Raw genomic sequence first — 14,083 nt, forward strand, 5'->3', positions numbered from 1 at the left:
CTCTGCCTCGGCGGTGCCACAGCTCGCTCCTCCCCTCACCGCTTCAGGCTGACGGAGACAGCGGTAAAACCAATTAACCCACATTGTGTTTGTTTACGCACCTTTCATGGTGACGCGCGTTGCCAAAAACTGTTGCAGGAACTATGTGAATTTACAGCTGATTAATGTCTACATTGCGCGTTGTTTTCATTTTTGGCAGACAATTGAAACTTACCTTCTGTACAATAGGTAGTGTTCCAGGTAGTGTTTGCACTATTTTTATCATGCGAGTGTACAGTGAACGAATTGTTTAGGCAACAGACCCGCATGTGAAGCTACTGGTGTCTCCACAAATATGATGGTAGGCTACTCATGAATTACACTGAAAAGAAACAACCTTTAAATAGATTTTACAGTTACAACCAAAATATTTTAAATCAGACAGCAATCCCGTTTATTGAATTTCCATATATGACATCTATGTACATATAAAATAAAAAAAAACATGTACTGTATGTAAAAATTATATATGAAACTATTAGAACTTGGAACAATTTCTTTATATTGACATATGTTTAGCCCACACAAATATGTATTTTTATGTATTATGCTTATAGATATATATTATGTAAATATATCTCCACCCTGTCAGTATATGTTGATATTATATACAGTATATATATATGGTCACAACATGTTATACCATAAGTCATCATAAATATATTTTATATATATATATATATATATATATACACATATACCATTATTATAATTGCAACAATATTTTACTATGGGTATTTCATATATATTCTAAACTTATATCTTAATAAATCCAGAGGATGTATATGTGATAATAATATATAACCCCTTATAGGTGACATATATGGCACCATCACTTTTGATATAGGGATTTATGTCATATATTACATTTCTGTAGGGGATAAAAGTCAATAATAAATACTGACTCTGACTAATGTTAGAATCAAGCATGATACAGAGTCTTTTTTATTACTAATCATTTATTTATATATAATCATTTTTGAGTTGCACAATGATCATTAGTTAAGGCATGATTCGTGGAGGCAGATGTGGCAACATTAGATTCCTTAAGCAAAGCCCATGAGACATAATGAACCTTTACGACTATACACAGGTATAAAAAACAAATGATACAACACTTTCCTTGGTATTAGTTTGCATATTATGGTAAATGGAATATCTAAGGAAAATGCTAATAGACACTAGTACATGAATAGACTTCCATGATACTGACATGAACAATACATGTTGACACAAAAATTGACAGCAGTAAACATGTTATATAGACTCATGATCACATTTCTTAGAGTGCCGTTTGCATAAAGAAAGTGCATAGAGGTAAAATGACGATGGTTTGTGCAGTTCTTGGTCATCATGTAAAGTGAAAACACAACAGGAGTGTTAGCCATGTTTTGACATAAGTCTTATAATAATACATTGTTCTGCAAGTTTCCAGTTTTAAATTAAAATTTTATTCTTGATTGTTAAGAGTTTTTTAAAGAGTTGATAGCATAAAAAAAAAGACAGCATTTTTCTTAATCTGAGAGGCATAATAGGTAAATACAGTAAAACAATTATTTATGAAACAACCTCAGCAGCAAACAGACACCAAGTGTTTGTGTTATGTTTGTGTATTGGTGCTGATGCTGCTTCCATCTGTTGCTGTTATCCAAATCATTTTTTTTTTTTTTTTTTTTTAAATCTAGCCAGCTAAAATACAGCTTTAATTTAACGTCATTGCACAATCTACTTCATCACAAATCTGTGAATTAGATCAGAGGAACCCATTAGCAAGAAATGCATAGCTTTGACAATCATACAGTATGTGGACACTGAACTGACGACTGCTTCATCCACAGAAGCTGGTACAGCACCGGGCCAGGCGGCGTTCAGTTCAGGGATAACTCTTTTTGTTCCAGGAGGCCGGTCAGCCAGCAGCGAGGGCTCAGTATGTGAGAGGACTCAGGATGAAGAGACGATCCTCCTCCTTCCTGATCCACTTCAGCAGTTTGTTGACAGCAGAGACCGCCAAGGCCTTGGTCGCCAGTGGACTGAAGCAGAGGTAGAGCTCGAAGCCGCTTGTCACCTGCAGGAGAGAAGGGAGAGCGAGACGAGTGGCATCATGAGGCACTTCAAAGTCATACTGCAGTATTTTGCTTTGGCTCAGTTTCAATGTGCAAAAGTGCCAAACTGCTTCAAGCTTACCTTTAAAACACAAAATGTTATCTTTACATGCAAATCACTCAATGTCACACGTTTTGTCCTCAGAAAACGGCCACCTCTTAAGTTTCAATGCTTAACACTAAGTGTTAACCGACATTCACTGAATCAATGCAGCATGTTTTGTAAATATTTCTCCTTACTATAACAACATTAACCTCGTGTGTAATATTGCAACATGAATGGAAATCCTTTCACCATCACTGCTGAAGAACAAGGGATGAAAAAAAGGGGGAAATGCAGTTTCCTTCCTCTTGATTATAGTCAAAATGCTGCACAATACTGAGGTGGGTGTGGTTTCATATTTTACGCTCTCCTGCATAACAGGATTGCTTTACAAGATTTTAGATTAATAAACAAACAAGAGGTTGAAATATCTAATGTCTGAAGTCTTGAATAAAAAGAAACTTTATACAGTAAAGTACAGTCACAATCACTTTCATCTGTTCACATGATTGAAGGATTTCATTATAAAAAAAACATAATTCTTATTCTACATCATTTCAATTGCTGATTTCTGCATAAAATATATATCATAATTATAATAAAATATATATCCTACTGCTGTTTGCATAATATTAACAACCTGACGACTGTACACAGTTTGGATGAGAAGTGATTTCGTTTTGACAGCTTTTATTGATTATGGCCATTTTATTTCAACGTGTATCAATGATTAAAAATTCAGTGATGAAGATGGTGAGATGCTCTGATAAACATCGTACTTCCTGATCTCGTGTCATGTGCCATGCGAGATTTGAAAGAAAATTAGGTACATGGCAGTTTGTGTTAACGAGTTTTGAAAAAACTGAGATTCTATTATGAAAAATGAGAAATTGTAAAACACTTTAAAAGACTACAAAAGCATCACATCTCATAACGCTTACCCACGCCAGCAGGTTTTCAGTTTCACCACAGCGGTAGAAGGAACGGAGAGGTCTGGTTGGATGGTGCAAGCAGCTGTGAAGGTCCTGGTACAAACCCATCAGCCTCTCCTGCTCCTCGTCAGACTGGTACACCGCAGGAAACTCTGGACTGGAGGGAGAGAAAGAAGAGCATCTTGTTCAACACCTGAAGATTTGCACTGATAAAGACTCAAACAGAGGCCAGAAGTTAAAGAAAATAATGTCAACGTGTGTTTGTGTGGTCATTCTTATTGCCACTGTTGGTTTATTTCTTGATGTAAAAAGACTATTAAATAAATTCCAACACTAGTGTAACTGTTAAAATCTTTCAGCAGACATCCCACTCACCTGGTGTACAACCCCGAGCTCTTTGATTTGTACAGGAAGTGCCTGAGCTCTGGGATGCCGACCTGCGCCACAGAGTAACTGGGACATTTAAGCGCCTCTTTCAGAGCCTGGTAGGCACTGCGCTTACTCAGCCTCTCCAGGAACCGTTGCTTGCAGTCGGACATGTTAAAAAAGTCCTCTCTGTCTGTTGAGACCAGGATGAGGCAGAGCTCGGACGCAGGCTCCAGGTAAGAAATGTGAGCGTGGAAAAATCCCGCAGTGTTAAACTTTGGCAGGCAGATCGGCGTCCAGCCTTCACCCTCTCGGAAGGACGAAGAGGAGCCGACGAGGTTGAAGACTAGGTGCAAGTCTATGTGGTGCAGGAACTGGTCCTTTTTTCTCACCAGGGTAACAAGCCGGTCCCCCGCCAGCAGGATGGAGAACACCAGGTTTTTGGCTTTAGCGGCCTGCAGGCTTGATGAGACCACATCCCTGGAGGAGCTGGCCAGAGGCAGGCAGGTGACAGCGCTGAGGAGCAGGCCTGGGTCTCGGTCCAGCCGATGCAGCAGGTTGTCGGTGAGATACTCGGAGCCGGCCAGAAGGCGGCGCAGGTCGTAGTTCTGCTTGTGTTGGAAGATGTGGTTGAGCTGAGTGAGCGTGAGCAAGCTGACGATCTGATAGTAGATGTACTGCAGCTCCCGCAGCAGCTCCTTGTCTGACTGACAGGTCCGAGACACGCCCACCAGGACCAGAGGGCTCTTAGTGAGGAAAACCACTTTACAGCCATCTGATGCAAAACATGTTCACAGAGGTTACATGGATTCAACAGATTTCATTAAATGCACTTTTGACCCATATATTTTTACTTAGGAAACCAATGTCAGATTCAAAGTATATTCTGACCTGCATGGATGGAGCGGATGATGTTCTTCTCGGCCTCTACGAAGGACACGAGGGCCATCATCACCCCCATGGTGCTGGACAGAGCCTCCTCTGTGCCATAGCGGGTGTAGATGGGCTTTCCAGCCTCGCTCAGCACAAACACATGTTTTCTGTGGCTCCTCCACGCCTCGCTGGACACATCCTCCTCCTTAGACCTGGTCTCCGATGAAATGCTGTTGCGTTGCTCCTCTATGGTTTTCTCGCCCACCAGAACCTTGAGCTCGTCTGTACACTCTCCTTCTGACTTGTCCAGTTCAGCGTCCCTCTGAGCCACTTCTTCAGTCTCTGCAGTCAGATCCTCAAAAGACTGCGCATGGACGAACATGGCACTCTTCTGACCGGCACCTGCATTAATGATGGTCAGATGGTTTGTCAGTATGATGCATGGATGTGTAAGGAATGAATAAGTAAGTTCATAAAACAATAACAACCTGTTGGAGGCAGTTTTTTTTGTTGTTTGTTTTTTTTGGTTTTGAATCTGTTGGCATAGCAACACTCAGGACTGTCTCATCCACTGCACGGGAGACAGTGTCAAACAAAAGCTCAGGGAAGCTCGTAAAAGTAAAAAATAGTGCATGAAAACGAGTCTGTTTTTAAGTGCGATGTCTTCTTCACACTCATCAACAACAAACTTCAACAAGCAACACAAATGTAAACTTTGTAAACAATATTTTTCCTTTCACAAGAGAAAAGACTTGTGTGAACACAATCTGGTTGGTTTGGCAAATGCACATCTGGTAAATCACCCCGCCTCCACTGAGATCACCACTCATACACTTCCCTGAGCTTTTCAGTGGGAACCATCCAGGACTGTCTTCCATGCAGTGGGTGACACAGTCTGGAACTGAGCGACTGTCAGCCAAAAAAGCTGGCTGAAAAAGATGGAAGATGATTTGGATTCTTGTATTATGCCAAGTCTCGTCGTGCAAGATATGATTTTATACTTTAAAACCAAAAAAATGTTTGATTTGGTCTGGTAATTCTATTCTATTCATTCCATTCAGAGCAGTCACAAATTAACAACCTCTGGTCATAGCTTATTTAATTTAAAAGAGAGAAAGTAGAAGAAGAATAGCACAAGTGTGGTAATGAGTCAGTCAGATAACACTGCAAAAACATCCTGTTTATCTCTGGACTGGAAAGAGCAAATCCGGACAAAGTTACATCATTTCTCCAGTCAGAGTTGGATTTGTTAAAGCTGGATGAGACAGATATAAGCTGCTGCAGGCGTGCAGCAGATGTCTGTATTATTACAGTTCATGTGAGAGAATATGGCAGCGTTTCCTTCCTATGCTGTTTGGTGTGGCAAGATATTCCTAATGTGTTAAGTTTTTAATCACATAAACTTAGAAAATACTATTATTACAGTCTAGTCTATTAAATGAGTGTTCCCTGTCAATTCATAAAATCCAAGTTTGACAGCAACAACAAAATGGCTGTTTGAGTGACATGGAGAATACAGAAGGCACATTATTGTGATTAAATTATTGTGAACACCTCTTTAGACAGACAGGATGTGTGTATTCATACCATCTCTCACGCGCTCTCTCACTCTCTCACACACACACACACACACAAAATGGAGAACTTCTTAATTCAAAAACAGTTTCTTCACAAAATAAAAACAAGTCATTCTGGTTATTGTACCCATGTGTTGCCTAGCAACTACTGGACCACAGGATGTCTACTTGTGGAACACTTTTCACCTATGAGGGAAGTTACAGAATAGTGTTACTCTGGTGCTTTAAGCATGCTCTTGTCATGGTACAATTATGAATCCATTGAAAATCTATATTATTTCAGGCATTGGCCACTGCAAAGATTTTTTGTTTCTATTTTTTTTTTTTAAATGGTTGATCCAAGCTGCAATCTTAGAACCTACATTTTGCTGTGTAGTGCCATCAGATCCAAAATGAGGAAGTAACCGAAAGTTCAGTTCTGTATCAATGACACGGATTCGTGACAGTGGCTCTTATCCATGGACTGATGCATGATCAGTTCACATGGACAACGTTTGACTCGTGTACTGTAAACGTTATCCCTGTGTACTGTAAGCATGTTTGATGTTTTTTTTAAATTTAGTCCCATGAGGGATGGGCCACAAAATAGAATGACACTTAAATTAAATTACATTAATTCATTCACCCACTTATCTAAAGCCGTGAATGTCCACACACACCTACAGTCTTTGAAATATGAGAAGGAACAAATGCTGGTAAAAATCCCATTGTTAGCTGTTAATTACTGGGATTTACTTGGTACCAGAACTATAGGGGGAATCTGCCTGGAAGTGAGAGCTCACATACAACACAATTTTAGTACATTTGTGCTTTGGAAAGTTACACTGACTATCTGCAGATAGTGCTGAGTGTGGACCAGCCTCACCTGGTTCAGTTCCTTCCACCAGACCTGGTGTGGGGCTGTCTGCCCTTTCGGAGCGAAGGCGGTCCACAGGAGCCAGAGTGCCATTCTCCCATGACACAGCCGCCCTTTGGGCTTCTCCGTCCATCACTGCTACTGAGGGCAGGGACACACACCTGAGAGGACAGACATACAGACAGAGAGCTATGGGGCCAAAGGTTAACAGCTTCATGACTGACGCTATGATTAAAGATCACGCTGGTTGTGATGTACTATTACTGTGGCATGACCACCATTATTCAGATTTTATGGTCTAACTTTAACCCCTTTTATTTTCAGACAAGCTTCAGGGCTAATGCCGTCTCAGTCTTGTTGCTACATGCAGTGGCTGTTGTGAAACTAAATCAGAAAACAAAATAAGAGCCTCCTGAGAGTGTTACATTTCTTTTCCATGCCTATCTCCTCCATTTTTAAAAAATAAAATCGTATCTCTTTTCTTTTTCCACACCCCCCAGTCTCAGAGACACGTCTGACATCTATGCAGAACTTCAAAGGCTACTTTCATTGCTAACTTTAGCAGACAATCAACAGCATCTGAAGCTAGTTATGTCTGCATTAACCGCCTTTATCCTGACACAGAGCTCTCCTTAAATTATTTCAAGATGATTACCTTTCATTTCTGGAGTTGTCTCATTGTGCTCCACAACTCGATTGTCACAGTTACTGCAGCTAGCTAACTAGCAGAGACAAGACAGGAGTACTTCTTCTTGCTAGTCAACATAATGCTGCATTCAAGACACGTCGGGAAGTTGGAAAATACAGGCTCCGACTAGGAAAAAAAATACCGGTATTTGAACTCAAGAACAGGATTGATTTTTTTCTCGGATGCTCGTTCAGAAATTCAGGTCCCCAATTTATCTGACTTGAGGTGATAAGAACTACAACTGACTGGTGCGACAGTTACAAATGCTAATTAATTACACTTAACAAGTCATTTACTATAGTATGTGATATATCTACATTCTTAACAAATTATCGAAGTTAAGTTTTTGCAAAGGCCGTTGTAATAATTGATATTAGCCCACTAGTCTACTCGAGCTTCATGATATTAACATGATTGGTTATTGTTATTGCGGGCATCTATTGTTGACCGAGTTGGTCATGTGAACGCCAGGTTTCCGAACTCGGACGTTCCCACTCAGAAGTTTTCTGAGTTTACCATCGTAGTGAACGCAGCATTATGCCCTGTTCGGCTGCGGAAGTAGGAACTGGGATATGAAGTTCTCTTCCAGAAAACAGCTTTAGAGTGTTTAAAGGATGACACCTTTAAGCAGTGCACCCAGAAGTGGGCAGAGTGAGGACACCTTAAGGGAGCAGCAAAGGGAGAGCATCTTAACAAGGCTGAAGGTAGGGCACACTTAATAAAAGAGGTTAAGAGGATAGATAACTCTGGTCCACAGTGATTAGTTTTAATTAAAAGTCTTTGTTTCCCTTTTGAAAAACATGTACCATCAAAATCCCTTAAAGTGTAATTTTTAAATACAAGGAAGTGTTTATAATTACAAACCTGTCAAGCGGTATCGTGGCTGCACTTGAACGCAGCGTCAGGGGCGGGGCTTGTGTTTGAACATACAGCCGGGAAACAAGTTAGCGAGTTTATGTTAGCTAGCGAGGTTATTTCCCAGAATATCACATTAACTAGGTCAAAATGAAATATTACAGATATCAGGGATGTTTCACTTTATGACAAAGGACTGCGCAGTAACTTAACGTCTTCGTTTGGTAAGTATGACCAGAGTAGAGGTCCAGGTATGGCAACTGGTGATAAGGCTAATGTTAGCATTACATTTAGCTAACCAGCATAGCTGAATGTTACGGGCCACTAACGTGTTATTTACCGTTTTACCGCTGTAGCCAAGCACGTTTATGTAACGTTACAAACACATGTATGGTTAGATAGCGTAGAACAGTGTTTATGCGGTAAGTAGGTAGTTTATTTAATACGAGTTTCTGTATTCGTTACAGGTGATCCTTGGGACATCAAGATGCCTATCCGTGCATACTGTACAATTTGCTCCGATTTCTTCGATCACTCGAAAGATGTTGCTGCCATCCACTGCGGACACACTTTCCACTATGAATGGTAACCTAATATAGAAAGTCAAGACTTCATAAACACTCATATTTCTGACACGTTTTATAATCATTCCCCTTCTCTGCTCTCAGTCTTCTCCAGTGGTTTCAGACGGCCCCCACAAAAACCTGTCCACAGTGTAGGAAACAGGTACAGTAACTTACTTTTCCAAACATCACCAAACTTCCTCTAGCCCAGACTGAACCTACTTGTCATGTAGTGGAAAGACATGGACCTAAGTACTGTTGTGCTCTGTGTGTAGGTCAGCACCAGACACATTATCTGCAAGCTGTACTTTGACATTGGTGGAGAGGAGGAGGAGGCCACAGCGGACCCGGAAAGCTTGCAGGTACCAAACTTACAACAGCTACACAATATATCACTGTCTGTTTTCAGCTTTTTAGTGCAAAATTGTTTAAGAAAAAGTGCCCAAGACAAAGATAGTCCTTCTTGCCATTACATCATCTGGACTTGGTGTCATAGTGTTTTTTCTCTGGCTGTGTTTCTCACTTCCCTAGAATGAGCTTGATCGAATGAAGGTGCTTTTAAGCTCCAAAGGTAAGAAACTATGTTGAACTATGATGGTGCTTGATTGTTGAAATTAGGCAGCATTAGTTAAATATCCACCTGCTCAATTTGTAGAGCGAGACTGGCGGGACAAACAGAAAGTGGTGGACAGTTTGAGGGAGACTGTCGACAAGCAAAAGAGAGACCTGGACAGCGTGCGGAAAGAGATTATGGAAAAGGAGATGCTCTGCTCTGCTCTCAGGGTATGCTGACTGTCCTTCATTGCATAAACCCATTGTCTATAAAGACTCATACTGTCTTTGTAATTATTTATTTTTAAAGTCTTTGATCCTCACAGAAACAGATGACATACTTGGAGACACAACAGAATGATGTTCATGCTGCCAAGGAGGAGGCCCGGAGACTCAGGATCAAAATGAAAACTTTTGAAAGGTATCTGCAGTCACATAAATATATTTAGGTCTCTAGGGCCACATTTTAATAATCACAACATTGACTATGCTGCAAGTGTCAAAAATGTTTTAGATGGTCTTAAATACCTCTATTGTAAAGTATGATAGTATTTTTGGATATGCCTACGAGCTTAATTTAAGTTGAATTTGGAGTGGGGAGTGGTTTGGAAAAAAAATCGCTATTAGTAATTTGGATACACAAGCAAGGACAGAATTTGTAATTTCTCTCAGCTAGCAAGATCTGCATAGTACTGTGTCTTCTTTCATTGTAAGAGAAAGTCATACTCATACTGTGTACTGACACTGCTGGTTTGTCCCCAGCCTGGACGTGTTGTTACAGGGTCAGAGAGCAGAGGTGGAGTCCATGATCACAGATATGGGTGTCAGTCAGGCGGCAGTGGAGCAGCTCTCCATTTACTGCATTTCTCTCAAAAAGTAAGGAGCCCAATTTCTGTTGATGGCGTGACGAAACGACAGCTCATTTTCTCACTCCATCATTTCGAGCTTCAGTCCTAATGAATGCAGTTTCCCTGTCATCAATGACTCTACATTCATCTTCTCCCCTCCTTCTTTCAGAGAGTATGATAATCTAAAAGGTAGCCTGAAGTCTACGAATGACATGTGTGAGAAGCTGAAGAGAGAAGTGCTCTCCTCAAACAACAAGGTAGTGACTAATCTGCATCCAGTGGAATGAGTAATAAATAAGAAAACTCTAGATTTCTAAAGTTTTTGTGTGTCGTGTGTGTGTCATTTGCAGTTACAAAAAGCCTCAGTGGAGGTGAATCAGACCAAAGAGGACATGAAGTCTCTGCAGAATGATCTGGCCAATGCTGACAAAGAAATCTCTGTAAGCACGTTCCACCGAATTTCCTTCATATTTTATGATAATAGAAATCATTTGTTATAATGCCTACATGCACATCTTTCAACAGAGTCTGAAGAAGAAAGTGGAGTTCCTTCAGAAGACTCTGAGCACGCCGACACGGACAAACGAAACCCTCAGTCGGCTCGTGTTCGAAAGGTGTGTTTCACCGAGCCATTGGACTGAAATCTCCTCACGCAATAGATTTTCATGAAAACATAAGCCGTGCGATTTACTGATGACGTTTATCTTCTCACTTGTCAGCCCAGCCCCATTGGAGCTGAAGCAGCCTCGCCTCCACCAGCCTGCAGATAGCCAGGACATTGACCTAAATATGACCTATGACATCACTACACCGGATGATGTGGCCAAGAGACCGACCCAGGTCCCATCCAAGAAGATGCGTGTTGACCCTCCGGCGTAAGTTTTATGTCATTCGTGTGTGAGAAGCTTAGGTTGGTGACATGTGAGGCACTTGTTAATAACATAGTGTGTCTTTTATATTGTGGGGTTGTATAGTACATTTGTATGTAAAATGCTTTATTTTTCAGAATGTCCATGTCCAAACACAATGTGAAGAGTTCATCTTTATCCAAGGTAGGGTTTTGAAAGTCACTAATGGTCAATTTCTAAATCTGGTGTGTGTATCATTAAATATATATATTTTTTTATACCTCAGGCTCAAGATGAGGATGGATCCATGGATCCATTTATGAGGAACTCCCTTCTCTTCAGAAAGAAGACTTTTGGTAGCATGTTGGACCCTCAGAGGAAGCCTGGAGCTGTATGTACTGCACAAGCATCTGCTGCAGGTTTTATTATACCAGTTGTCCTTCAGTGGTGTGATGAAAGAAAATGTTACTCGTTTCAGGTGAGAACTGGTTATGATGGATTAGGAGGACGGACTAAATTCTTCCAACCTGTATCCTTTTGTCTGCGATGTGGAATATTTATGTTTCTTTATTTGAAGTACTTTTATCTTTGATAATAGTTTTTTAATGGGGTAGTGTTTAATACCCATCTGTACTAAGTTAGGACATACTTTTAGTAGAATATTAAAAAGTGTCTTTATGGTGGACTGAAACAGCATTGTACATAAGCCTGAGGACGTTCGAACCTATCATTCAGCACAATTTAAAGCTGCACTAAGAATGAGCATCTTTTACTGTATTGTTTTGGTTTTTGGCTCTCAACTGTGCTCTTATCTTATCTCATTTTTAGAAGCTTTAGAAGAACAGCCACAGGTAGCAAATAGCTGGTGAACCTGGTGGTAAATTTAGCAGCTAAAGTTAAATATTCTCTCTGGAGTTGGTGAAGGTCAAAATGGGGTTTAAAGATAAATGAATAGTGGATTTAGAGTACGTTTGTCAGGTAGCAAGAAACATAGTTTAAAATGAATGTTTATGTTGCTCTGTCCCATAACAACTCTATAAATTGATATGTCAATATTTTTAACTTTGTGAACTTCACAAAACTTGTCACAAAAATAATGTAGCTTTAAACAAAAATGCATTTGGATATTAGTTTTAGACATTTTTAGGTCCCAGAGGATAGTAATGGAAACAGTGAAGGACAGAAGTGAAAATAACATCAGTGTAAACTTGACTGCATCATTCCATAACCAAGCACTCCAGTCTCCTTTATCGGAGATTCGCCCACTGATGAAAGCAAAAAGGAAGAAGGTAACCAGACCTCCACCCAAGATTGCAACTCGCCTCACTCTGGACAGCTTCCTCGAGTGAAGTTCAACCTCTCCTGCCCCCGGAAGAGGAGTCAGAGGTCAGGATGCTGCATGTGACGTGACATGTTGGTGCTACTGCGGCACAGAGAACCAGCCTGGCAGCGGTTCTGCCACTCGGCACCAAACAGGACTTTTTGATATAACTTCATTTAGAAGCAGTAACTGACCAAACACCTGACAGCTGATGCTGAGCTTGGCAGTTGGAGCTTTGGTGACATCCTCAAACCTGCTGCACATTTTAACATTGTGTGTGTTTGTTTGTTTGTTTGTGTGTGTGTGTGTGTGTGTGTGTGTGTGTGTGTGTGTGTTGTGAATTTGTATGTGGAGACTGTGTCTCACCCAGCATTTGCTTTGGAGTATTTTCTTATAGTTTTTATGTGGGTGTCTTATCGACTTATTTGCAGACCCTTCAAATGACACTGCTCTGTATTATGTCCTTCATTGTCACAGACGCATTTATTTTCTATTCTTGGAAAAATAGTCAGTTATTTTTCACACATATTTAAAACCGGTCTTCATGAACACCAACATGTAGATAAGATGTAGATATTTTTAGTTTTAATGGTCCTGCCAGATGTAAAACCAACTCAAATAATAAACAATATTTTCTTTTATTAAGGTTTGTGTGGGGTCTACAAACAATTCCCTCTTGACTGTGCTTTTATTCACAAACATTTCACTGAGGTGTGCTCTCCTGCAGAGGGCAGTGCAAACTCTTTTCTCACATGAGGACATGAATCTCACAGCCATCCTGCACTGTGAAGGGAGATGCACTGCACGTGGTGACCGCTGAATCCATTTGTACTTTAAAAGGCTGCGCCAGTACAGAAGGTAATCCTCAAGAAAGACATTGGTCAAAACACCTTCAGTAAAACCTGAGTTGTACATTGTGATCAAGTAACAAAAAGTACACTGCACTTGTTAATTTTGGGAGTTACCTCAGGCTAAATATCAGATAATGTTTGCAGAAATGAGAATTTGTTGTGATAGAGAAGCTTTCATAGCACAAGATCAAATACAACTGATGCAGTGAAACTTTCTGACGAGGTTCCCATGCATGAACGTAACAGCGGCTCGTCTGTGACTTTTGGCTTGCTGCCATACAAACTGGCCTTCAAGCACACTTGCTTGATAGTTTGACAAACAATATGGGGAAATGCCAAACATTGTTTTCCACTGTGGAAAAATATAAGTACCAGAAAAAAATTAATTGCCTGTTCACAATCACTTGTATCCTGTTTTTACCTGTGAATTTCCAGTTTCCACAGTGAAAATCAGTTTGTACCATAATGATTGTATTCATAACACTAATTTAAATAAAAAAGCTTTGTTGTATTAGAGAGTGGATATTGAATGATTCTGCTGCGAGTGCTTACAGTTAAGTGATCAATTCTACATTCCCAGAAGAGTTTATCAGAAATAGTAACAGGACATGGTGGTGGTGCATTTTAAAAGCTACTTCCCTTCAGTGCAATCGGAGGCAAAAGTCACGATACCCCATACAAACAATATTTCAAAACATTCATGTACACATAAAACACACAATCCATGCAGTGCTTTTGGAGCCAGTAAACAACAACGTTTCATCGATCC

At 40.3% G+C, this 14,083-nt stretch overlaps 2 protein-coding genes across 4 annotated transcripts; one reads left to right on the forward strand and one right to left on the reverse strand.

Annotated features, from left to right (window-relative positions):
- Window positions 1-1,688: 1,688 nt before the first annotated feature.
- mon1a (MON1 homolog A, secretory trafficking associated) lies at window positions 1,689-7,571 on the reverse strand. Of its 2 annotated transcripts, none has more exons than XM_022745322.1 (6): window positions 7,444-7,571; window positions 6,798-6,949; window positions 4,374-4,757; window positions 3,492-4,257; window positions 3,126-3,273; window positions 1,689-2,104 (listed from the first exon to the last, which is right to left on the reverse strand). In XM_022745322.1, the coding sequence occupies exons 2-6, from the start codon at window positions 6,919-6,921 to the stop codon at window positions 1,964-1,966; spliced, it is 1,563 nt and encodes a 520-aa protein (XP_022601043.1). In that variant the 5' UTR covers window positions 6,922-6,949; window positions 7,444-7,571; the 3' UTR covers window positions 1,689-1,963. The 2 variants fall into 2 exon arrangements, with proteins under 2 accessions (XP_022601043.1, XP_022601042.1); XM_022745321.1 differs by having other exon boundaries at window positions 6,798-6,977.
- Window positions 7,572-8,025: 454 nt separating this feature from the next.
- traip (TRAF interacting protein) lies at window positions 8,026-14,061 on the forward strand. Of its 2 annotated transcripts, none has more exons than XM_022745325.1 (16): window positions 8,026-8,180; window positions 8,799-8,916; window positions 9,000-9,057; window positions 9,170-9,256; window positions 9,426-9,465; window positions 9,550-9,677; window positions 9,773-9,867; window positions 10,209-10,322; window positions 10,464-10,551; window positions 10,645-10,734; window positions 10,820-10,908; window positions 11,014-11,169; window positions 11,301-11,346; window positions 11,429-11,533; window positions 11,621-11,671; window positions 12,384-14,061. In XM_022745325.1, the coding sequence occupies exons 2-16, from the start codon at window positions 8,819-8,821 to the stop codon at window positions 12,489-12,491; spliced, it is 1,353 nt and encodes a 450-aa protein (XP_022601046.1). In that variant the 5' UTR covers window positions 8,026-8,180; window positions 8,799-8,818; the 3' UTR covers window positions 12,492-14,061. The 2 variants fall into 2 exon arrangements, with proteins under 2 accessions (XP_022601046.1, XP_022601045.1); XM_022745324.1 differs by lacking the exon at window positions 8,026-8,180 and adding an exon at window positions 8,429-8,555.
- The last annotated feature ends 22 nt before the right edge of the window (window positions 14,062-14,083 follow it).

The sequence above is a fragment of the Seriola dumerili genome, unplaced genomic scaffold, assembly GCF_002260705.1.
Source record: "Seriola dumerili isolate Sdu_G_001 unplaced genomic scaffold, Sdu_1.0 BDQW01000088.1, whole genome shotgun sequence".
NCBI classification, from domain to species: domain Eukaryota; kingdom Metazoa; phylum Chordata; class Actinopteri; order Carangiformes; family Carangidae; genus Seriola; species Seriola dumerili.

What these genes read in the sequence shown, in the direction of transcription:
- traip (XM_022745325.1), top strand. Translation starts at nt 8,819, where the DNA reads ATGCCTATCCGTGCATACTGTACAATTTGCTCCGATTTCTTCGATCAC. An exon ending in AAAATGAAAACTTTTGAAAG is followed by an intron (nt 9,868 to 10,208) that starts GTATCTGCAGTC and finishes GTTTGTCCCCAG; the next exon opens with CCTGGACGTGTTGTTACAGG. An exon ending in TGCTCTCCTCAAACAACAAG is followed by an intron (nt 10,552 to 10,644) that starts GTAGTGACTAAT and finishes TGTCATTTGCAG; the next exon opens with TTACAAAAAGCCTCAGTGGA.
- mon1a (XM_022745321.1), bottom strand. An exon ending in GGTGGAAGGAACTGAACCAG is followed by an intron (nt 4,758 to 6,797) that starts GTGAGGCTGGTC and finishes TCATTAATGCAG; the next exon opens with GTGCCGGTCAGAAGAGTGCC. An exon ending in CATCCGCTCCATCCATGCAG is followed by an intron (nt 4,258 to 4,373) that starts GTCAGAATATAC and finishes GTTTTGCATCAG; the next exon opens with ATGGCTGTAAAGTGGTTTTC.